This window comes from Cetorhinus maximus, chromosome 24, assembly GCF_964194155.1.
Source record: "Cetorhinus maximus chromosome 24, sCetMax3.hap1.1, whole genome shotgun sequence".
Taxonomy (NCBI): Eukaryota; Metazoa; Chordata; class Chondrichthyes; order Lamniformes; family Cetorhinidae; genus Cetorhinus; species Cetorhinus maximus.
In genome coordinates this window covers 51,902,283-51,927,419 of record NC_135902.1, presented here as the reverse complement: position 1 = coordinate 51,927,419, position 25,137 = coordinate 51,902,283, and the positions used below count along the sequence as shown (strand labels likewise).

The following is a 25,137-nucleotide window of genomic DNA, read 5'->3' as shown; positions in this document are numbered from 1 at the left end:
GCGATAACCAATCGCAATCCGAATCTATACCGTGGGTTACCTATCACCGTCCGAGTCACGGTGAACCACAGCGACGAAGGAGGATCACCTATGGATCGGGGCTTCTTCACCAGGAGGATCCTGTTGAAGGCGTGCGGCTTCCAAGCTACGGAGATCTTCACCCTGCACGACTCCCGCAAAGGTGGTTATTTTGACGTGACGTTCAAGCGAGTGGCAGACTGCGTCCGGCTCCTGAGGGTGTTCGAGGAGAAGAGAGACCTGCCGGAGATGAAGATCCTGACGGCGGAGCCGCACTTTTCTCTGCCGTTGCAACGGGAACGTGAGGTGATGGTGCATGTGTACAACCCCTTCGTCCCTGTCGCCGACGTGGTCACCTTCCTCACCAGGTACTTCGATAAGGTGGGGAGCGGCACTGAGATTCGAGACGACTTGGGGATCTGGACAGGCAAACGCCTGTTTAAGGTCACGCTAAAGACCGATGGTAAGGGAGCCATTTTCCACCCTCCTTCCAGTTTCGCTATCGGGGGAAACCGTGGCTACCTGGTCTACGCTGGGCAACCCAAGCATTGTCGCTCATGCGGCAAGGCTGGTCATGTGGCGGCCAACTGCAGCGCCTCCCTCTGCAAGATCTGCAAACAGGAAGGGCACCAGACAAAAGACTGCAAACAGGCCAAGTGCTGCAACCTGTGTGGCGAGGCAAGTCACCTCTACAGGACCTGCCCCAAACGCTGCCGTACTTACGCACAGGCAGCCAAAGCCGACCAGGGGGAAGCAGAAGAAATGTTCCGTGTCACTCCAACCACCAAGGCCCCCAGGGAGCTCAACGGGACAAAGGAGGACACAGAGAGAGACAAGGTGGAGAAAGAGATTGAGGCAACAGAGAGCCAATCAACAGCACTACCCCCTGAACCTTCCAGTCCTCAGGACAGCGAATCAATGGAGGAGGAGGCAGCAGTGGAAAAGCAGCAGGGGGAGTGGCGGACGGTGAAGAACAAGAAAAGTAAGAGGGAGCGAAGAAGAAGCAAAGGCGTTTCCCAGAGAAGCGGCAAGAGGCGTCTCCCATCCGACACGGATGACAAGGGCAGCAGCTCTTCGGATGAGGAAGTGCCAGAGCGGCACCGACAGAAGAGGCGGCAAAGCTCCAGGGCGTTGGAGGACGAGACACCCGAGCTCCAGAAAATTGGAGACAACAAGGAGCCCAGCGCACCCCAACTTTGCCTGCAACCTGAGGAGGCCAGTGCACCACAGCCCCTGGAATCTGGGAGCAGTGAGGCAATCATCGCACCCCAGCTCCAGGAAGCCGGGAACAGCAACCCCCCAGAGGGGGTGAGTTTTGGAGAAGCTTCTCCAGCAAAGGTCATCTCAAAACCCGCTCTCTACGTGAACCTCCAGATGCCACTGGAGCAGAACACGGCCAAGGAGATCTACCTCAGCCCATCCAAAGTGAAGGAATTTGAGCTCACTACGGGTATGAAGGAGCAGACTAAAGGTCTGGGACTCTCAGAGACAGTGGGTTTGGTAGGAGAATAAATGCTTTAAAATGGGTTTAAAGATTGTATCCATAAATGTGCGTAGCATTAAATCTACTACGCGATGTGTTGCGACCTTGGACTACCTAGCCAAGGTCAAAGCTGACCTGTTGTTTCTGCAGGAGTGTGCGATACCGCACCTCAGCTCCTACAGGCAATGGTCACGATGGTGGTCCCATGGGCCATCGATCTGGTCGGGCGGAAATGACTCTCGTTCCTCCGGCCTGGGTATTCTGCTGCGGGGAGGCAACTTCACCGTCTCCGAGGTTAAGGAGGTGGTGGGCGGGCGACTCCTCGTAGCAGACGTAATGTACAAGAACGCTCCACTCCGGTTAATTAACGTGTACGGCCCGGCACAAGGGGCTGAGCGGCTGGAGGTTTTTCAGCAGCTCCCACTGCTGCTGGCGACCTCCAGGCCGGTCATTCTGGGCGGGGACTTCAACTGCATCATCGATGCGGCTGGACGATCCGGCAGGGCCGGAAGCAGATTGGACGCTACGTCCAGATCCCTGATGGAAACAGTTAAGGATGCCAAGCTGCACGACGTCTTCAGCAACCCTGCAGACGGAGCGCAGCGTAGATACACCTGGTCGCGGCCAGACGGGTCCATTCATTCCAGGATAGACTTCCTGTTTGTGTCCCGTGCATTCACAGTCAGATCCACCGACGTCAAGCCGGTGTTCTTCTCTGACCACTGCCTCCTACTGGCGGACTGCCACTTGGAGGAAGACCTGAGGGTGGGCAGGGGGGCATGGAAGCTAAATGTGCAACTGCTGACCCCAGAGAACATTGAGGAGCTCAAGAGGGATTACAAAGGTTGGAGAACCGTGAAACCCCTCTTTGAGTCCCTGACACACTGGTGGGAAGTGACCAAGGGAAGCATCAAGAGGTTTTTCATCCGCAAAGGCACCCAGAAAGCTAGAAAGGAACAGAGGGAAATGTCCCGACTCCAGGAAAAGATGCAGAATCTGCTCCGGCAAGTTTAACCTGGATTGTACCCTTGTAATGTTGTTTTTGAAATGGTTTTGAATGTGATTGAAGATTTTTTATGAATAAAGTATATTTTTACAAAAAAAAAAATAAAAAATAAAAGAGCTATCGCTGTCTCGGTGTGTGTCCCTGGGAACAGCCCGTAGAGCACAGAGTCCTGTGTCACAGAACTGCTCGGGATGAACCTCGACAGCAACCACTGCATCTCTCTCCAGACTTTCTTTGCAAAGGCACAATCCACAAGGAGGTGAACAACGGTCTCTTCCCCACCACAGCCACCTCGAGGGCAACGTGCAGAGGGGGTGAGACTCCTGGCGTGTAGGAAGGATCTGACGGGGAGGGCCTTTCTCACCACCAGCCAAGCTACGTCTTGGTGCTTGTTGGAAAGTTCTGGCGATGAGGCATTCTGCCAAATGACTTTGACAGTCTGCTCGGGGAACCATCCCACAGGGTCCACCCTCTCCTTTTCCCTCAGGGCCTCTAGGACGTTACGTGCTGACCACTGCCTGATGGACTTGTGGTCAAAGGTGTTTTTCTGCATAAATTTTTCCACCAGGGACAGGTGGTACGGCACGGTCCAACTACTTGGAGCGTTCCGCGGCAGCGTGGCCAGACCCATCCTTCGCAACACCGGGGACAGGTAGAACCTCAGCACGTAGTGACACTTGGTGTTTGCGTACTGAGGGTCTACGCACCGCTTGATGCAGCCACACACAAAGGTGGCCATCAGTATGAGGGCGATGTTGGGCACGTTTTTTCCCCCTTTATCTAGAGGCTTGTACATCGCGTCCCTGCAGACACGATCCATTTTCGACCTCCAGATAAAGCGGAAGATGGCTCGAGTGATCGCCATCGCGCAGGAGTGTGGAATGGGCCAGACCTGCGCCACGTACAGCAACAGCGAGAGTACCTCACACCTGATGACCAGGTTCTTACCCGCAATGGAGAGGGAGCGTCGCTCCCACATGCCCAGTTTCCTTTTCACCATAGCCACTCGCTCCTTCCAGTTTCTAACGCATGCCCCGGTCCCTCCGAACCATATCCCCAGCACCTTCAGGCCGTCAGCCCTGACAGTGAAGGGGACAAAGGATCGGTCAGCCCAGTTCCCAAAGAACATGGCCTCGCTCTTCCCACGATTTACCTTGGCTCCCGAGGCCAGTTCGAACTGGTCGCAGACGTGCATCAGTCTGCGCACCGACAGCGGATCCGAGCAGAAAACGGCGACGTCGTCCATGTACAGGGAGGCTTTTACCTGAGTGCCTCCACTGCCTGGGATCGTCACTCCTCTTATGCCCGGATCCTTCCTGATGGACTCGGCAAAGGGTTCTATGCAGCACACGAAAAGGACAGGCGAGAGAGGACAGCCCTGCCTGACTCCAGATTTAATCGGAAAGCTATCTGTTTCCCACCCATTGATTGAGACTGCGCTACTGATGTTAGTGTAGAGCAGTTGGATCCAATTTCGAATTCCCTCCCCAAACCCCATTTTGGAGAGCACATCCCCCATGTAGGTGTGCGATATTCTGTCAAAGGCCTTCTCCTGATCCAAGCTGATGAGGCAGGTATCCACACCCCTGTCCTGTACATAGGCAATCGTATCCCTGAGCAGCGCCAGGCTGTCAGAGATCTTCCTGCCTGGCACAGAGCAGGTCTGGTCAGGGTGAATCACCAATTCCAGAGCGGATTTGACCCGGTTGGCGATGACCTTGGACAGAATCTTATAGTCCACATTCAACAGTGAAATGGGTCGCCAATTTCTAATTTCCTCCCTTTCCCCCTTGTGCTTGTAGATGAGGGTGATGATGCCTTTCCTCATGGATTCTGACATGCTGCCGGCCAGGAGCATACTCTCGTACACTTCTAGCAGGTCTGGGCCGATCAAGTCCCACAGAGCCGAATACAACTCCGCCGGCAGGCCGTCGCTTCCGGGGGTTTTACTCTTCTCGAAGGACTCGAGGGCCTTAGTCAGTTCGTCAGGAGTTAGCGGTTTGTCTAGGCTCTCCCGCGTACTGTGGTCTAAGACCTCCGTGATAGAGGACAGGAAGGACTGGGAGGCCGTGCTGTCCGTGGGCTTCACGTCATACAGTCCGGCATAAAAGGATTTGCTGATCCTCAGAATGTCGGACCGTGATGACTTTACTGAGCCGTCTTCTTCCTTCAGGCTGCTGATCACAGAGCGCTCTCTGTGTACCTTTTGGAAGAAGAAACGTGAGCACGTCTCATCCTGCTCCACGGAGCGGACTCTGGAACGGAAGATGATCTTTGAGGCCTCCGAGGCAAAGTGCGAGGCTTGCTGGCCCTTCACCTCTTGGAGCTCCTCCTTGACATCGACCCCCATCGACTGCAGCCGCAGCAGATTCTGCATCTTTTCCTGGAGTCGGGACATTTCCCTCTGTTCCTTTCTAGCTTTCTGGGTGCCTTTGCGGATGAAAAACCTCTTGATGCTTCCCTTGATCACTCGGTGAAAGACGCGCTTTGGTCTGCCCGAAACTTGTTGGTCTTCCAGCACAAAGAGTTGTCCCCGACCGATTGTTGCGGACTGGCACAATCCAAAGTCCAGGACTACGTGCTGAGGGATGCACTAAAGCTTGGGGCAGCTGCCGCAAAGGCGCAATGGGGAAGGGTCGCTGTCTAAGACCTTTCTACCACAGCGCACCGAGAGACTGGGAACTGTTTAGAGCCCCTCGGGCTGTACAGATCAAAATGAAAGGCTGTAAATGATTGTAATATTGTTTGTACTGATGCACCTGGTGATACATTTTGTAAAAGTTTAACCTGGATTGTACCCTTGTAATGTTGTTTTTGAAATGGTTTTGAATGTGATTGAAGATTTTTTACGAATAAAGTATATTTTTACAAAAAAAAAAATAAATAAATAAAAGAGCTATCGCTTCTCGGCCTTTTGGCTAAGATCAAGTGTTGCAGGGGCGACACCATGATCCTGCCAAGGCAAGGTCGGGATGGAAAGGCTATAACCAATCGAAATCCATACCGTGGGTTACCTATCACCGTCCGAGTCACGGTGAACGACAGCGAAGGAGGATCACCTATGGATCGGGACTTCTTCGCCAGGAGGATCCTGTTGAAGGCGTGCGGCTTCGAAGCTCCGGAGATCTACACCCTGCAGGACTTCCGCAAAGCTGGTTATTTCGACGTGACGTTCAAGCGGGTGGCAGACTGCGTCCAGCTCCTGAGGGTGTTCGAGGAGAAGAGAGACCTGCCGGAGATGAAGATTCTGACGGCGGAGCCGCACTTTTCTCTGCCGTTGCAACGGGAACGTGTGGTGATGGTGCATGTGTACAACCCCTTCGTCCCTGTCGCCGACGTGGTCACCTTCCTCACCAGGTACTTCGATAAGGTGGGGAGCGGCACCGAGATTCGAGACGACTTGGGGATCTGGACAGGCAAACGCCTGTTTAAGGTCACGCTAAAGACCGATGGTAAGGGAGCCATTTTCCACCCTCCTTCCAGTTTCGCTATCGGGGGAAACCGTGGCTACCTGGTCTACGCTGGGCAACCCAAGCATTGTCGCTCATGCGGCAAGGCTGGTCATGTGGCGGCCAACTGCAGCGCCTCCCTCTGCAAGATCTGCAAACAGGAAGGGCACCAGACAAAAGACTGCAAACAGGCCAAGTGCTGCAACCTGTGTGGCGAGGCAGGTCACCTCTACAGGACCTGCCCCAAACGCTGCCGTACTTACGCACAGGCAGCCAAAGCCGACCAGGGGGAAGCAGAAGAAATGTTTCGTGTCACTCCAACCACCAAGGCCCCCAGGGAGCTCAACGGGACAAAGGAGGACACAGAGAGAGACAAGGTGGAGAAAGAGATTGAGGCAACAGAGAGCCAATCAACAGCACTACCCCCTAAACCTCCCAGTCCTCAGGACAGCGAATCAATGGAGGAGGAGGCAGCAGTGGAAAAGCAGCAGGGGGAGTGGCGGACGGTGAAGAACAACAAAAGTAAGAAGGAGCGAAGAAGAAGCAAAGCCATTTCCCAGAGAAGCGGCAAGAGGCGTCTCCCATCCGACACGGATGACAAGGGCAGCAGCTCTTCGGATGATGAAGTGCCAGGGCGGCACCGACAGAAGAGGCGGCAAAGCTCCAGGGCGTTGGAGGACGAGACACCCGAGCTCCAGAAAATTGGAGACAACAAGGAGACCAGCGCACCCCAACTTTGCCTGCAACCTGAGGAGGCCAGTGCACCACAGCCCCTGGAATCTGGGAGCAGTGAGGCAATCATCGCACCCCAGCTCCAGGAAGCCGGGAACAGCAACACCCCAGAGGGGGTGAGTTTTGGAGAAGCTTCTCCAGCAAAGGTCATCTCAAAACCCGCTCTCGACGTGAACCTCCAGATGCCACCTGAGCAGAACACTGCCAAGGAGATCTACCTCAGCCCATCCAAAGTGAAGGAATTTGAGCTCACTACGGGTATGAAGGAGCAGACTAAAGGTCTGGGACTCTCAGAGACAGTGGGTTTGGTAGGAGAATAAATGCTTTAAAATGGGTTTAAAGATTGTATCCATAAATGTGCGTAGCATTAAATCTACTACGCGATGTGTTGCGACCTTGGACTACCTAGCCAAGGTCAAAGCTGACCTGTTGTTTCTGCAGGAGTGTGCGATACCGCACCTCAGCTCCTACAGGCAATGGTCACGATGGTGGTCCCACGGGCCATCGATCTGGTCGGGCGGAAACGACTCTCGTTCCTCCGGCCTGGGTATTCTGCTGCGGGGAGGCAACTTCACCGTCTCCGAGGTCAAGGAGGTGGTGGGCGGGCGACTCCTCGTAGCAGACGTAATGTACAAGAACGCTCCACTCCGGTTAATTAACGTGTACGGCCCGGCACAAGGGGCTGAGCGGCTGGAGGTTTTTCAGCAGCTCCCACTGCTGCTGGCGACCTCCAGGCCGGTCATTCTGGGCGGTGACTTCAACTGCATCATCGATGCGGCTGGACGATCCAGCAGGGCCGGCAGCAGATTGGACGCTACGTCCAGATCCCTGATGGAAACAGTTAAGGATGCCAAGCTGCACGACGTCTTCAGCAACCCTGCAGACGGAGCACAGCGTAGATACACCTGGTCGCGGCCAGACGGGTCCATTCGTTCCAGGATAGACTTCCTGTTTGTGTCCCGTGCATTCACAGTCAGATCCACCGACGTCAAGCCGGTGTTCTTCTCTGACCACTGCCTCCTACTGGCGGACTGCCACTTGGAGAAGGACCTGAGGGTGGGCAGGGGGGCATGGAAGCTAAATGTGCAACTGCTGACTCCAGAGAACATTGAGGAGCTCAAGAGGGATTACAAAGGTTGGAGAACCGTGAAACCCCTCTTTGAGTCCCTGACACACTGGTGGGAAGCGATCAAGGGAAGCATCAAGAGGTTTTTCATCCTCAAAGGCACCCAGAAAGCTAGAAAGGAACAGAGGGAAATGTCCCGACTCCAGAAAAACATGCAGAATCTGCTCCGGCTGCAGTCGATGGGGGTCGATGTCAAGGAGGAGCTCCAAGAGGTGAAGAGCCAGCAAGCCTCGCACTTTGCCTCGGAGGCCTCCAAGATCATCTTCCGTTCCAGAGTCCGCTCCGTGGAGCAGGATGAGACGTGCTCACGTTTCTTCTTCCAAAAGGTACACAGAGAGAGCTCTGTGATCAGCAGCCTGAAGGAAGAAGACGGCTCAGTAAAGTCATCACGGTCCGACATTCTGAGGATCAGCAAATCCTTTTATGCCGGATTGTATGACGTGAAGCCCACGGACAGCACGGCCTCCCAGTCCTTCCTGTCCTCTATCACGGAGGTCTTAGACGACAGTACGCGGGAGAGCCTGGACAAACCGCTAACTCCTAATGAACTGACTAAGGCCCTTGAGTCCTTCGAGAAGAGTAAAACTCCCGGAAGCGATGGCTTGCCGGCGGAGTTGTATTCGGCTCTGTGGGACTTGATCGGCCCAGACCTGCTAGGAGTGTACGAGAGTATGCTCCTGGCCGGTAGTATGTCAGAATCCATGAGGAAAGGCATCATCACCCTCATCTACAAGCACAAGGGGGAAAGGGAGGAAATTAGAAATTGGCAACCCATTTCACTGTTGAATGTGGACTATAAGATTCTGTCCAAGGTCATCGCCAATCGGGTCAAATCCGCTCTGGAATTGGTGATTCACCCTGACCAGACCTGCTCTGTGCCAGGCAGGAAGATCTCTGACAGCCTGGCGCTGCTCAGGGATACGATTGCCTATGTACAGGACAGGGGTGTGGATACCTGCCTCATCAGCTTGGATCAGGAGAAGGCCTTTGACAGAATATCGCACACCTACATGGGGGATGTGCTCTCCAAAATGGGCTTTGGGGAGGGAATTCGAAATTGGATCCAACTGCTCTACACTAACATCAGTAGCGCAGTCTCAATCAATGGGTGGGAAACAGATAGCTTTCCGATTAAATCTGGAGTCAGGCAGGGCTGTCCTCTCTCGCCTGTCCTTTTCGTGTGTTGCATAGAACCCTTTGCCGAGTCCATCAGGAAGGATCCGGGCATAAGAGGAGTGACGATCCCAGGCAGTGGAGGCACTCAGGTAAAAGCCTCCCTGTACATGGACGACGTCGCCGTCTTCTGCTCGGATCTGCTGTCGGTGCGCAGACTGATGCACATCTGCGACCAGTTCGAACTGGCCTCGGGAGCCAAGGTAAATCGTGGGAAGAGCGAGGCCATGTTCTTTGGGAACTGGGCTGACCGATCCTTTGTCCCCTTCACTGTCAGGGCTGACGGCCTGAAGGTGCTGGGGATATGGTTCGGAGGGACCAGGGCATGCGTTAGAAACTGGAAGGAGCGAGTGGCTATGGTGAAAAGGAAACTGGGCATGTGGGAGCGACGCTCCCTCTCCATTGCGGGTAAGAACCTGGTCATCAGGTGTGAGGCACTCTCGCTGTTGCTGTACGTGGCGCAGGTCTGGCCCATTCCGGACTCCTGCGCGATGGCGATCACTCGAGCCATCTTCCGCTTTATCTGGAGGTCGAAAATGGATCGTGTCCGCAGGGACGCGATGTACAAGCCTCTAGGTAAAGGGGGAAAAAACGTGCCCAACATCGCCCTCATACTGATGGCCACCTTTGTGTGTGGCTGCATCAAGCGGTGCGTAGACCCTCAGTACGCAAACACCAAGTGTCACTACGTGCTGAGGTTCTACCTGTCCCCGGTGTTGCGAAGGATGGGTCTGGCCACGCTGCCGTGGAACGCTCCAAGTAGTTGGACCGTGCCGTACCACCTGTCCCTGGTGGAAAAATTCATGCAGAAAAACACCTTTGACCACAAGTCCATCAGGCAGTGGTCAGCACGTAACGTCCTAGAGGCCCTGAGGGAAAAGGAGAGGGTGGACCCTGTGGGATGGTTCCCCGAGCAGACTGTCAAAGTCATTTGGCAGAATGCCTCATCGCCAGAACTTTCCAACAAGCACCAAGACGTAGCTTGGCTGGTGGTGAGAAAGGCCCTCCCCGTCAGATCCTTCCTACACGCCAGGAGTCTCACCCCCTCTGCACGTTGCCCTCGAGGTGGCTGTGGTGGGGAAGAGACCGTTGTTCACCTCCTTGTGGATTGTGCCTTTGCAAAGAAAGTCTGGAGAGAGATGCAGTGGTTGCTGTCGAGGTTCATCCCGAGCAGTTCTGTGACACAGGACTCTGTGCTCTACGGGCTGTTCCCAGGGACACACACCGAGACAAACATCAACTGCAGCTGGAGGATCATCAACTCGGTGAAAGACGCGCTTTGGTCTGCCCGAAACTTGTTGGTCTTCCAGCACAAAGAGTTGTCCCCGACCGATTGTTGCGGACTGGCACAATCCAAAGTCCAGGACTACGTGCTGAGGGACGCACTAAAGCTTGGGGCAGCTGCCGCAAAGGCGCAATGGGGAAGGGTCGCTGTCTAAGACCTTTCTGCCACAGCGCACCGAGAGACTGGGAACTGTTTAGAGCCCCTCGGGCTGTACAGCTCAAAATGAAAGGCTGTAAATGATTGTAATATTGTTTGTACTGATGCACCTGGTGATACATTTTGTAAAAGTTTAACCTGGATTGTACCCTTGTAATGGTGTTTTTGAAATGGTTTGGAATGTGATTGAAGATATTTTATGAATAAAGTATATTTTTACAAAAAAAAAAATAAAAGAGCTATCCGGTCCAGTCCAATCCATACTATGTTCTGAGAAAATTCAATGTGTGATGTCACAGGGAAACAGGCAGCTGATTGGTTGGTGAGTATTTTTCCCAATTATCTTTCAAAACTCAGGCAGTTTTAGTAATTATAAGGTTTTATTAGTAGAAGTAAGGTTTATGAATAGTTGTGAAGCTTATTAGACTGGTTGGTAAATATTTTCTATTTACCTTATCCAGAGAATTTCAATCGGGATAAGCAGAACATTTATTGAAATAAAAAGAATATAAGCATAGGCAGGACTAGAGACATTAATTACAATTTAATTGGTAAAATAATTAATTAATGAAATGCTATGAAAATTGCAGGGTGGGTGATGTGTGGCAGCTGCAGAATGTGGGTCCTCGCTGAGACCTGTGTGATCCAAGGCAAACACATCACCAGTAAGTGTCTGCGGCTGGAGGAACTTAAGCTGAGAATCATCGAGCTGAAGTCTGAGCTGCGGGCATTGTGACACATCAGTGAGGGGGAATGTTATCTGGATACTTTGTTCCAGGAGGCGGGTACATCCTTTAGGAGAGGGTCATCTGATTTGGCCTATGGTCAGGGACAGAATGATGTGACTGCAAGTGAAGCAGATATGATGATCGAGAGGGTAGAAGTGGAAGAGCCTCAGCTCTTCCAATTGTCTATCAGGTTTGAGGTTCTTGCAGCCTGTATGGACGAAAGCGGGGGCTGTAGGGTGGAGGAGCAAACTGACCATGGCACCATGGTATAGGAGGCCGTTCAAGCAGTGGTAGTTAATAGGAATGTAGCGGTAGCAGGGGACAGTATGGGTCAAAATCCTGGAACTCCCTCCCTAATAGCACTGTGGGTGTACCTACACCACATGGACTGCAGCAGTTCAAGAAGGCAGCTCACCACCACCTTCCCAAGGGCAATGAGGGATGGGCAATAAATGCTGGCCTAGCCAGCAATGCCCACATCCCATAATTAATTTTTAAAAAGTATAGCCAGGGGATAAACATGGTTCTCTGCAGCCAAGAGCAAGAGTCCAGAAGGCTGTGTTGCCTGCCCGGTGCCAGGATTCAGGACATCTGCTCTGGACTGGAGAGAAACTTGTAGTAGAAGGGGGAGGATATGGTTGTCATGGTCTCATGGTCCATGTAAGTACCAGTAAGTACCAGTAGGACTAGGAAAATGGTTCTGCTTAGAGAATATGAGCAGTTAGGGGCTAAATTAAAAAGCAGAACAACAAAGGTAATAATCGCTGGATTATTAACTGAACCACAAGCAAATTCACAGTATCATAGTATCTTTACAGTGCAGAAGGAGGCCATTCAGCCCATCGAGTCTGCACTGGCTCTCTGAAAGAGCATTCCACCTAGTCCCACTCCCCTGCCTTATCCCCGTAACCTTGCACATTCTCTCTTTTCAGGTAGCAATCCAATTCCCTTCTGAATACCTCGATCGAACCTGCCTCCACCACCCTTTCAGGAAATTTGTTCCAAACTCCAACCACATTTTAATTGGAAAAAATTCTACCTCACATCACAATTACTCCTTTTGCCAATTGTTTTGAACATGTGCCCTCTAGCTCTTGATGTTCCTTTGAGTGGGAACAGTTTCTCACTATTTGCCCTGTCCATACCCCTCAGGATCTTGAATACCTCCATCAAGTCTCCTCTCAACCTTCTTTTCTCCAAGGAAAACAGTCCCAACCTCTCCAGTCTAACCTCATAGCTATAGTTCTTCATCCCAGGAATTATTCCTGTGAGCCTCCTCTGTACGCACTCCAATGCCTTTACATCTTTCCTCAAGTATGGCACCCAGAACTGGATGCAGTACTCCAGATGAGGCCTAACTACTGTCTTATACAAGTTCAACATAACCTCCTTACTCTTGTACTCAATGCCCTATTGATAAATTCTAGGATACTATATTTTTTATTAACTGCTCCCTCAACATGCCCTGCCATCTTCAATGTACCTATGTATGTATACACTGAGGTCCTCTATTCCTGCACCTCCTTTAGATGATCTCTCTCTATTTTATGCTGTCTCACCATAACTTTCCTGTCAAAACGAATCACCTCACACTTCTCCGCATTGAACTTCATCTGCCACTTGTCTGCCCAATCCACCTTTTGGGTCCTTTTGAAGTCAAGACTATCCTCACCACAATTGACAACACTTCCAAACTTCGTATCATCTGCAAATTTTGAAATCATACCCTGCACACCACAGTCTAGGTCATTTATATATACCAGGAAGAGAAAGGGTCCCAACACTGACCCTTGAGGAACTCCACTACAAACCTTCTTCCAATCTGAAAAACAACCATTTATCACTATTCTCTGTTTGCTGTCACTGAGCTAATTTCTTATCCAAGTGCCTACTTTCCCTTTTATTCCATGACCTGGAATTTTGCTCACAAGTCTGTTGTGTGTCACTGTATCAAGTGCCTTTGCAAAATTGGCGTAGGGTAAATAAGATTAGAGAGATGAATGCGGGTTCAAAGACTGTTGTGGGAAAATGTGTTTTGACTCATGTGGCACGACCACCGTGTTAAATGGGATAGATTTTGAACAGATCTAGGAACTCAAGACTGGGCACCCATGAGGTGCTGTGGGCCATCAGCAGCAGCAGAATTGTACTTGAACAAAATCTGTAACCTCATGGCCCAGCATATCACCCACTCTACCATTACCATGAAGCCAAGGGATGAACCCTGGTTCAGTGAAGAGTGTAGGAGGGCATGCCAGGAGCAGCACCAGGCATACTTAAAATTGAGTTGTCAACCTCGTGAAGCTATAACACAGGACTACTTGTATGCCAAACACCATAAGCAGCAAGGAATACACAGAGCTAACCAACAGATCAGATCTAGGCTCTGCAGCCCTGCCACATCCAGGTGGTGGACAATTGAACAACTCACTGGAGAAGGAGGCTCCAAAAATATCCCCTTCCTCCATGATCGGGGAGCCCAGCACATCAGTAGAAAAGATAAGGCTGAAGCATTTGCTACAATCTTTAGCCAGATGTGCTGAGTGGATGATCCATCTGGCCTCCCTTGGAGGTCCCCAGCATCACAGATACCAGTCTTCAGCCAATTTGATTCACTCCACATGATATCAAGAAATGGTTGAAGGCACTGGATGCTGCAAAGGATATGGGCCCTGACAATATTCCGGCAATAATACTGAAGACTTGTGCTTCAGAACTTGCCGTGCCCCTAGCCAAGCTGTTCCAGTACAGCTACAACACTGGCATCTACCCGGCTATGTGGAAAATTGCCCAGGGATATTGTGTAACCAAAAAGACGGCTAATTACCGCCCCATCAGTCCACTCTCGATCATCAGTAAATAATGGAAGGGGGCATCAACAGTGCTATCAAGCGGCACTTGCTTAGTAATAACCTGTACACTGATGCCCAGTTTGGGTTCCGCCAGGGCCATTCAGCTCCTGACCTCATTTCAGCCTTGGTTCAAACATGGACAAAAGAGCTGAACTTCCGAGGTGAGGCAACAGCAACTACCCTTGACATCAGGGCCGCATTTGACCGAGTGTGGCATCAAGGAGCCCTAGCAAAACTGGAGTCAATGGAAATCAGGGGGAAAACTCTCCATTGGTTGGAGTCATTCCTAGCACAAAGGATGGTTGTGGTTGTTGGAGGTCAGTCATCTCAGCTCCAGGTCATCACTGCAGGAGTTCCTCAGAATAATGTCCTCGGCCCAACTATCTTCAGCTGCTTTATCAGTGACCTTCCATCATAAGGTCAGAAGTGGGGATGTTCGCTGACGATTGCACAATGTTCAGCACCATTGGCGGTTCCTCAGATACTGAAGGAGTCCATGTACAAATGCAGCAAAACCTGGACAATATTCAGGCTTGGGCTGACAGTGGTGAGTAAAATTTGTGCCACACAAGTGCCAGGCAATGACCATCTCCAACAAGAGAGAACCTAACCATCTCCTCAATGTTTAATGCCATTACCATCATTAAATCCCCCACTATCAACATCCTGAGGGTTACTATTGACAAAAGCTGAACTGGACTAGCCATAAAAATACTGTGGCTACAAGTGCAGGTCAGAGGCTAGGAATCCTGCAGCAGGTAACTTACCTCCTGACTCCCCAAAGCCTGTCCACCATCTACAAGGCACAAGTCAGGAATGTGATGGAACAATCCCCACTTGCCTGGATGAGTGCAGCTCCCATAACACTCAAGAAGCTTGACACCGTCCAGGACAAAGCAGCCTGCTTGATTGGCACCACATCCAAAAACATTCACTCCGTCCACCACTGACGCACAGAAGCAGCAGTGTGTACCATCTACAAGATGCACTGCAAGAATTCACCAAGGCTCCTTAGACAGCACCTTTCAAACACATGACCACGACCATCCAGAAGGACAAGGGCAGCAGATAGATGGGAACATCTATATACCCCTCCAAATCACTCACCATCCTGACTTGGAAATATATCGTCATTCCTTCACCGTCGCTGGGTCAAAATCCTCGAACTCCCTTCCTAACAGCACTGTGGGTGTACGTACACCACACGGATTGCAGCAGTTCAAGAAGGCAGCTCACCACCACCTTCTCAAGGGCAACTAGGGATGGGCAATAAATGCTGGCCCAGCCAGCGAAGCCCACATCCCATGAATGAATTAAAAAGAAACAGTACTGGGGAAAGTTGGAGCTGTACCGTTGGGAGGGTCTTCACCTGAATCGTGCTGGGACCAGTGTTCTGGCGAGTCATATAACTAGGGTGGTGGAGCAGGCTTTAAACTAATTAATGTGGGCGAGGGGTCAAGTGAAGGAAGATGCGATAAATTAAAAGGAGAGGACAAGGCAGGCGAGCAAGATGGCAATAAGGGATTTGGTAATCTGAGTATGGCAGGCACAGACAGAGCATACAAACTTAAGAGTACACCACCAGTTAAGGCTAGAGGTTGCGAAAATAATACGACAGAATTAAAGGCACTCTATCTCAACGCACACAGCATTCGCAACAAGTTAGATTAATTGATGCCACAAATGGACGTAAACAGGTATGACCTAATTGCCATTATGGAGATATGGCTGCAGGTTGACCAATGCTGGGAGCTGATTGTTTAAGGGTATTTGACATTTAAGAAGGAAAAAAGGAAATGGAGATGAGCTAGCACTATAAATAAAGAAAGGGAGCAGTGAGAGAGGATCTTAGATCAGAAGATCAAGATGTAGAATCAGTTTGGATGGAGCTAAGAAACAGCAAAGGGTAACAAACATTGTTAGGAGTTGTTTATAGGCCATCAAACAGTAATGGTAATGTATGACACAGTATAAATCAGGAAATTAGAGGTGCATGTAACAATACAATAAACTGCAATTTACAAAAAGACTAGGTAAACATAATTGGCACTAATGTTATGGAGGACGAATTCCTGGAATGTACACAAAATGGTTTTCTAAAACAGAATTTTGAGGAACTGACTAGAGAACAGGCTATTTTAGATCTAGTATTGTGCAATGAGATAGGGCTAATTAATAATCTCATTGTAAAGGAGCATTTAGGGAAGAGTGTTCATAATATGATAGAATTTTAAGTTTGAGAGTGATGTAGTTTAATCTTAAACTACGGTCTTAAACCTAAACAAAGGAAACTACGAAGGTATGAGGGGAAAATTGGCTGTGCTAGATTGGGAAACTATATTATGGTAGACAGGAAATGGCTAGCATTTAAAGAATTAATAAGCAGTTTACAACAAATTTATATTCCTTTGAGTCACAAAAACACAACAGGAAAGCTGATCCAACCATGGCTAACAAGAGAAGTTAAAGATTGGACTGAATAATACACTCCCAAATCAGGAGTGTTCCTCGCCTGTGCCGTCGCATTATCGAGCGTGATGACATCGGGTTGCATTCCTGACATCATTACACCAATTTTGAATAATATGGCAGACAGGCGGGGTTTAAAATCAGGAGGCCGCCCGCTTTATTCAAAATTTATTTACGTAGGTATTTAAGGTCATTAACGACCCAACTGACTGGAATAATACGTTGTGTCTGCAATAATACACTTGCAGAGTCTGTTTGACGCCATGTTGAGTTCCTGCTTTTTTTAATGAGGCAGCTTGTTAGGATGGGTCTAAAACGGTCAGTCAAGGAGGAGGAGAGTGAGAGGAAGAAGGGTAATCGGGAGCTCCAGGCTGCACTGGTGGTGCATGAAGGGGCAAGAGCTGTGCCAAACCCAAAGGGTGATGTAGCCGTCATACAACCTCAGCGGTGGCATAGAAGGACTTATGTATACAGGCAGAGACTGAGCAATCTGCAGATATCAGAGACACAATGTCAGAGATGGCTCAGACTATCAAGAGCCACAGTAACGACTCCTCCATTCTTTGAAACTCACATTTGCCAGACCTATTCAGCAGCCATGAAGCCCTGGATGGATGGCTTACAGTGACAAGGGGTACCATTGAAGAAGTGGCTAATGCCACCTGTCAAGGTGCCCAAAACAGAAGCAGAGAGGAGTCATAATGGCAGCCATGGAAGTTTCGGGGCCATTGTCGAGCAGACCATCGGCCTCTTGAAAATGAGGTTCAGATGCCTTGACAGATCAGGAGGGCTATTGCAGTAACTCCCTCACATGTGTCCCTCATGGCCATGGTGTGCCGTGCCCTCCATAACCTCGCTATCCAAAGAGTAGATGCCCTGGAGTATGAGGACGCATCAGATAGGGGCCATTCATCAGAGGTTGAAGGCGAGGATAAGGTGAGGCATCATGGTGATCTTCAGGTCGAAGGCCCTGGTCGTGATCGCATGGATGGCTGTGACACCAAGGATGCCTTAATAGGGCAGAGGTTTCAATAATTTGAAAAGACCTGGCCTCAGAGATATGTGCACACCATGTGTTTAAACCTTTTTCCATGTGCAACGTGCAACTCATGTCACCGTCATGTCAATACATTATCCTTTCCAAACGTTAACACATGAAGCATCCTGTCCTGCATCAAAAGTATAAAGCTTTCATCTATCTCCCAAGACAAGTCCCACAGCCACAACATGGCATAAAAACATCAGCATGAGGGACTATGAGGTCTGGGTTTATTTACAAACTTACAATGATTAGTAACGTTCACAGGCATAAGCTTTTCACCCATGTGCCCCTCTTGGTGACTACTGTGGAGTTTTTTTGATGTGTTTATGCATGCTCCAGTGCAGTGCTTCCCCTCTCAATTGCTGCTGCACCGTAGAGAGGCTGCTGATCTGCCACCTTTCTTGACCTGGATGACTTCAGCGGGCATCTTGTGCAGCTGTGGCCTTGAGTGGCCTGCCACATTAGAACACTCTGCTGAGAGCAACCAGAATTCCATTGTTATGATCTTCACCAAAATTAGCACATCTGCAGAACCTCCTCAACTTGTTCTGGATAGTGTAGATCCATCTATGTCTTTGCTTATTCCCAACTTCTGGATCTAGTCTCTGTCTTCTTCAGCCTGCCTGTACTACACCACTGGAATTATTTATTAATAAATTATTAATGATCTTGGATGGCTCTGTCTCCTCATGTATATTTCAACCTGCTTCAGCCTCCCTAGAGGTTTTGCTTCTCAATTTCAGTTTTAGTTTTAGTTTCCTTAGAAACTGGGAGGGTTAGTATCCTTTCTTGGTTCCCTATTTTGGTTTTCCTTTTCAGTTAGGATCCATCTCAAAAATACAAGCTTTGAAATCACATATTCCATCACAACATCAATATTTAAAAGTTTTGCGCCTTTTAATAAATATTTCACTTTTCTGGTCTTTCTCCCTAAATGAATAATCCCATTCTAGGTCTATAGTATATTCCATCTGTCATCTTGTTGCCCACTCATGTCTTTGCAGCCTGACTGCTTATATTCCCACATGACTTTGTGTCTTCAGCAAAGTTAGATACATTACTTTTGGTGTCTTTGTCTATGTCATTAATATAGCTTGTAGATAGCTGCGTCTCCATCACAGAGTGCCTTGCAGGACTCCACTAGATACAGTCTGCCAACTTGAAAATGCTCTGTTTATTCCTACTGTCTGCTTCCTGTCTGTTAACCAATCCTTTATCCATGCTAATGTATTACCCTCAACTCCTTGAGCCCTTACCTTGCTTACTAACCTTTTGTGTGGCATCCTATTGAATTCTTTTTGAACATCCAAATACACTACAGCTATTAACTCCCGTTTATTTACCCTAGTAACGACCAGGGTGAGGAGGAATGAGCTGGCTCTCCCTTTTTTCCACCCCTTCAGTTGGTCCACCCCCAAAGGTTTGTTAAAAATTCTTTCCCCTTGTGGATATCTTTTCCAGTCCAAACGCATTTACTTTTTAACAAGGAGCCAACAATACCATGTTTTCTTCAGTCAAAGAAAAAGTTTATCGACACTAAAACCTGAGGGAAAAATTATAAAAGATGCAACACATATTCAAACATATCAGAAATTAAAGTTAAGAGTCCAAATAAAAGTTAAAAGAATTTACAAATAAGTCCTTGGTTTGTCCGTGAGGTGTAGATGGCGGTGCGTTGCTGCCGTTAGGTGATTTCATTAGAACTGTGGAGCTGACTTTGGCAGTTTCGCAGTTTGTTGGAGACACTTGTTGGCTTGGTTCAGTTTTGCACTCTGCTGAAGATTGTTTCCAGAAAGAGAGATGACCTGCTTGACTCTGGCAGCTTTTCACGCCGTGTTGTCCCAAACCTGCTGTATTACTTATTCATTCCTGGGAAAGATGCTGTTTCCATGGCCGCTGGCTCCGATTCACCCGCCACACCGTCACATTGCCGCTTCATCACGCCAGGCGCCAGATTTAAAGTACAGTCATGCGCACACCTCTCAGTGCTTCCAGCCCAGGCCTGCTGCAAATAAGACATGGCCCTGAAAAGCAAGAAGACTGCATTCCCGAGGCTTAGTGATGCCTTTTGGACACTTTGGAGGCCCACCATGATGTCCTCTATGCCCACTCTGGCCGCAGGAAGGGTAGCAACATTACCACTCTGGCTACCAAGCCCTACCAAGGGAATGGCAGTAGTGACCAGCGCTGCACAGAAGAGGTTGGCCATCCAATACAGATAGATGATGAATGATCTCATGCACCGACAGGGTAAGGCAACCATCTCATCACTCGAAACTCACACATTCAAGCCCATCACTCATTCATTGGCATCTCACTCACTGCCAGCTCAAGGGACATCACCACTCACTCTTTCACACACACCCTCACATCTCCATCTGGCCTCATTTACTCTGGAGACTGCCTCCTCAGCCCTCATCATCTTGAGGCCACTTGCACAGATCAACTTGTGCCCCCACACATCTTGAGTAAAGCCCTCACCCTGCAGCCTCTTCCCTTACCTGAGGCCACTTCTCCTCCTTGCCCAAGCAAGCCCTAGCCCTGCAGCCATACAAAGCCACTCTGCCTTATCGCTGGTGTTGTAGGTAAACACCCGCCTGTGAGTCCCCCTAAATGTACTGTGGTGCTGTCTGCGAAGCCTGGCACTGATGACTGCGAGTATTGCCTGAAGCAAGTTGTGCAAACAAACCTTGAAGTCCCGAATGTAGTACAGCTCACCAGGTGCACTTCACTTATGTGGAGTTGTGAAACATGTCAGCATGCAACATGGGCAGATGATCCAGCATGGGGGGGTTGAGCCTGGTGGGCTAACCTTATAATGATATGCAAATGTATTACAATGAGGTTCCCAACATCCAATGGCAGGAAACGTGGCCTGCCTTCGACGGGCTGAGCAGACGATCGCAAACTGGTTTCATTATGTCGTGAAACCGATTTTTGGCCTTCTTGCCATATTGTCCACTCATGCCACCGAGCATGCCCGACACCAGCGAGCACAGTTGATTCCACCCCATTTGTTCTCTTTCTGATCATACAAAAATTTTCAAAGTGCATTGTTATGACTTCCTTAATAAAAGATTTCAGCATTTCCCTGATGACTTGTGTCACACTAACTGGCCTGTAGTTTCCTGTTTTCTTTCTGCCTCCATTCTTGAATATCAGTGTTACATTTGCTAATTTCTAATGCACTGGGACTGTTCTAAAACCTAGGGAATTTTGGAAAATCATAACCAGTGCATCCACTATCCCTGCAGCTATCTCTTTTAAAACTCTGAGAGATAGGCCATCAGGTCCTGGAGATTTGTGGCTTTTAGTCGAATAGGTTTCTCTTAATACTTTTTCTCTGCAGATATTAATTGCCTTAAGTTCCTCACTCTTATCAACTTCTTGGTTACCCTATATTTCTGGTATGTAATTTGCATCTACTATTGTGAAACAGACACAAAATATTGGTTTAACATCTCTGCCATTTTCTGATTCCCCATGATAATTTCTCCTGTTTCTGCATCTAAGGGATCCACATTTACCTTAGCTACTCTCCTCATTTTTAATTAGTTTTAAAAGTTTTTACAATCTGTTTTTATACTTCTGCCTAGTTTACTCTCATATTATATTTTTCCCTTATTGATTACCTTGCCTATTCAAAGTGGCTCCTGTGGGAACTGAAGACTTGATTTTAAAAAGTTCTTTGGCTCTTTTAGAGTGGAACAACTTGAGCCAGGCAGCTGCTGCTATTGCCCCCTTATAGGTACTTTCCACCAGCCTCACCTATGCAAATAATCCTGTCCCCAGGATTTGGGATGAGATTGCCAATCTTGAATAAGGATGGTGGAAATTCCATTCTACCACACTTAGACCAGCCATGAGGGACTCCAGGAACTTCCAAACCATAGGGCCCAATCTTACTTCAGTGCAGGTGGATAGGTTTTGAATGGGTTAAAATCAGCTTGTTTCACCTCTGCAACGCAATGTATTAATCGTTTTCTTATTTATTTCATCTGTGTCAGGGTGCATTTGTAGGTTTCTTTGTTGGATTGGCCCTTTCCGTGTGGGTAGGGATTGCTGCTCAAATCTATCCACCTACTGATAAATTTACACGGTTACTTGAAACATCAACATCGGGCTGTCTGCAGTTAAATTCCACCACCTCAACCCCTATGAATGTAACATCACTGCCAACCATCATGACATCTGCAAGGCAGGAAGAACGGTAAGTCATTAAATGAACATTGAACTGTGTTGTTGCAATTTCACCTGTAATTTTGCAGTAGCCCATGTGTTTGATATCTACCTAACTCAGGATAGTTTATCCCACTGACATTGCAAAATTGATATCAGTGCTTCATAACTGGGAGCTATGCAGCAATTTAACCGATAAAATTTCACAAATCTCAACCATTTGTTCAATAAGCAGTGCATATTCACCACAGCAATACTAGGGGCTGAATTTGCCCCCCTCCCCGAAGTTGAAGGGCAGGCGCCCTTCCGATCAGCGACCCCGATTGGGGGCGCGGCTCCATTTTATGTGAGCGGGCCAATTAAGGCCCGTCCAGCGTGACATCCGCACGGAAACGCTGTGCGCTCCCTGTGTGGGTGGGGTGGGTGGGGGGTGGAATCCCAAAATCAAGAGTGCACTCTTTCGCGCATGCGCACAAAAGCTCACTCATCTCCCTGAGGCTAAATGCAGCCTCAGGGAGATCGGCTCTAAATGTAAAAAAGCTCAAAATAGAAAAATAACATTTTCCTAACATGTCCCCCTCATGTGACACTGTCACATGAGTTGGGACATGTCCATCATTTTTACAAAAACTTTATTAAAATTTTTAAAAACCTACATGAAACCCCTTCCCGCCGGTTGATGAAGTTTCACGCTTTTTCTCATTCGCGTCAGGGCTCCTGGCCTGCCCGCCAACCCTAATGACTTAATTGACTGGCCGTTGACAGGTCGACGGGCACGCAGCTGATTTTGCTGTGCCCCTGCCTACCTGAAAATTTAAATGGGGCGGGGTGACGTCGGGAGTTCCGCCCGATGTCACCGGGGGTCATTTTACACGTTGGCGAGCAGGCCCCGCCTCCTCTCACCGACGCGTAAAATCCTGCCCCGGGGTTTAAAGAATTAAATTATGAACGCAGATTCCAGAAAGTTGGTTTGCATTTCCTTGAGTTCAGAGGTTGAGGGGTGATTTAAACAAGGTCTTTAAAATTACAAAGGGATTGATAGGATAGATACAGATAAATGCTTTTGGGCAATCAAGAACATAATATTAAAATTAGAACAGAACCCTGTGGGAGTGAGATCAGGAAGCATTTTTTGACACAAATTGGCAGTGAAAATCTGGAAAACTCTTCCCTAAAAGGTTGTGGATACTGGGTCAAATGAAATGTTAAAGACCAAAATTGATAGCTTTTTGTTATATAAGAATATGAGAAATAGGAGCAGGAGGAGTCCATACAGACTCAGCTTCAACTCCACTTTCCCAACTGTTCCTTATATTCTTTGAGATCAAGAGTTCTGGAGTTGAGGTAAAGTTCAGCCAGATTGAGGGGCTGAATGGCTTTCCCCTGTCCTGATGTTCAATTGGGTAGAAATGGAATTTTAAAAATACACTAAATTATTAGGAGACACTTGCCTGGTTACTGATATTTTGCCTCTCCTTGGCTACAGTCTGATATTAAGCCAGTCCGTTTGTAACTTTGGTGCCACATTTGATCCTGAGGTGAGATTCCAACCTTATAATTGTGCCATCATTAAGACAGCCTATTTTCACCTCTGTAAAATTGTCCAACATCACCCCATTTGAACTCATCAACAGCTGAAACATTTACTCATGCTTTTGTTACTTCTAGTCTCACCTATTTCAATGCATTCCTAGCTTGTCTCCCAAATTCTATCTTCTGTAAACTTGAAGTCATCTAAAACTCTGCAACCTGTGTCTTAACATGCAGCAAGTCCTATTCTCCTATCACTCCTGTGGTCGCTGATCTACATTGGCTCCCAGTCAAGCAAAGTCTTGATTTTAAATTCTCATGCTTGTTTACCGATTCTTCTATGAACTTTCCTATTTCTGTATTCTCCTCCAGCTTCACAAGCCTTCAAGATATCTGCATTTTTCTAATTTTGAACTCTTGCGCATCCCCGATTTTAATTGCTCCATCATCGGCGGCTGTGCCTTTGTTGCCTAGGCCCCAAGCTCTGAAATACCCTCCCTACACCTCTCTGCTTCTCTACCAAACTTTCCTCCTTTAAGACATTCCTTAAAATCTACCTCCTTTTAGTTATCTAACCTTATAACACCTACTTTGTTTTATAATACTCATGCGAAGTGCCATGGGATGTTTCATTATGTTAAAGGCATTTTATAAATATAAGCTGTTGTTGTGAACAGATCTCGTCAGTTTTTAGACCAATTCAGATCAGATTTCAAAACGTTTTGTCCAAATGAAGTATTTTTGTCACTGTTAAATCGTTTCTCTTTTCTATTGATAACTACAGTGTGTATTCAATTAATACAAAAGCAAAATACCACGGATGCTGGAAATCTTAAATTAAAATATTAGAACTGATGAAAGGTCACAGATCTGACATTTTAACTCTCTTTTCATCTCTCCAATGTTGCTTCCAGCATTTTCTATTACATTTCGTTAATGCTGGCTCTGGTACCTGTTTCTGAAAGATACAGGATTACACGTTTCAGTTCACAGCTGAAGACAATAATATACAATTGGGTTTTGGTTTGTATTAAAAAAGGGAAAATTAACACTGATTGAATATAGTATTAATGGTATCAATTTGTTGACAATTCAGTAATAACTTCAAATCCTGCTTTAAAATTGAATTACGAGAAGTACGATGGTCATGGTTTTAACTTTACACACCCAATGGAAATTGAGTGGGTACGCAATTAAAATTGGCTGGGTAATTTGCTTGCCAATGTCATGCTTGATTCTCATTGTTATTAATTTTAACCTGCACTTCTGAATATGTGACAAAGGCACCGGCTGAAGCCATAGAGGATCGTCTGTAAATATGCAAATCAGAGTTTGCTGATATAATCTATTTTAACCAATAGCCTGAATGGTAAAGCCTTTGTGGATTTCCCACTAGGTGAAGTCAGGAGGAAGATGTACAACGTTCAAACCAAAATCCATTAGTTTAATTAAAAATTAGTGCTAAGATTATACCTAAAGTAACCTTGCATGCGATGCTATTTATTCTCTAGTTCAGATTAATGTTTTTTTATATATATTTCAGGCCCAGCATTGCAAAAAATTTCTACTCCTTATCATATCTCTACTACAACCCAGTTGCTTGTCTAAGCACAGTTTTAGTTGGATTAATAGTCAGTTTGTTCACTGGTAAGTAAAATTAAAACGTAAATTGTGACAAGTCAGGACACCAGTCTCTGGCTTCATGGCATCAGCATAAAGTAACTTCACAACAACTTGCATTTTGTGTAGAAACTTTTAATGTAGCAAAATGAGCAGACAGTTGACAGATGCATTTTAACATGAATACATGTGAAGAAACAGATCTGAGCCTGCATTGTTGGGGCTGGCTGGCTCACAGACAACAGCAAGGGCATTAGCAGAATGGTATGATTGGAAGTATGAACCTAAA

At 48.0% G+C, this 25,137-nt stretch overlaps 1 protein-coding gene across 5 annotated transcripts in view; it reads left to right on the top strand.

The window, feature by feature from the left end:
• LOC144667610 (sodium-coupled monocarboxylate transporter 1-like) overlaps window positions 1–25,137 on the top strand; it is a 166,010-nt gene that overhangs the window by 102,008 nt on the left and 38,865 nt on the right. For all 5 annotated transcript variants that reach the window (XR_013573334.1, XM_078529068.1, XM_078529065.1 and 2 more), the window contains 2 exons: window positions 21,527–21,729; window positions 24,772–24,875. Coding sequence is in view for 4 of the 5 variants with exons in the window: in XM_078529068.1 (XP_078385194.1) it covers window positions 21,527–21,729; window positions 24,772–24,875 (307 nt within the window). In the remaining variant the exon portion in view is untranslated. The remainder of the gene's footprint in view (window positions 1–21,526; window positions 21,730–24,771; window positions 24,876–25,137) is intronic.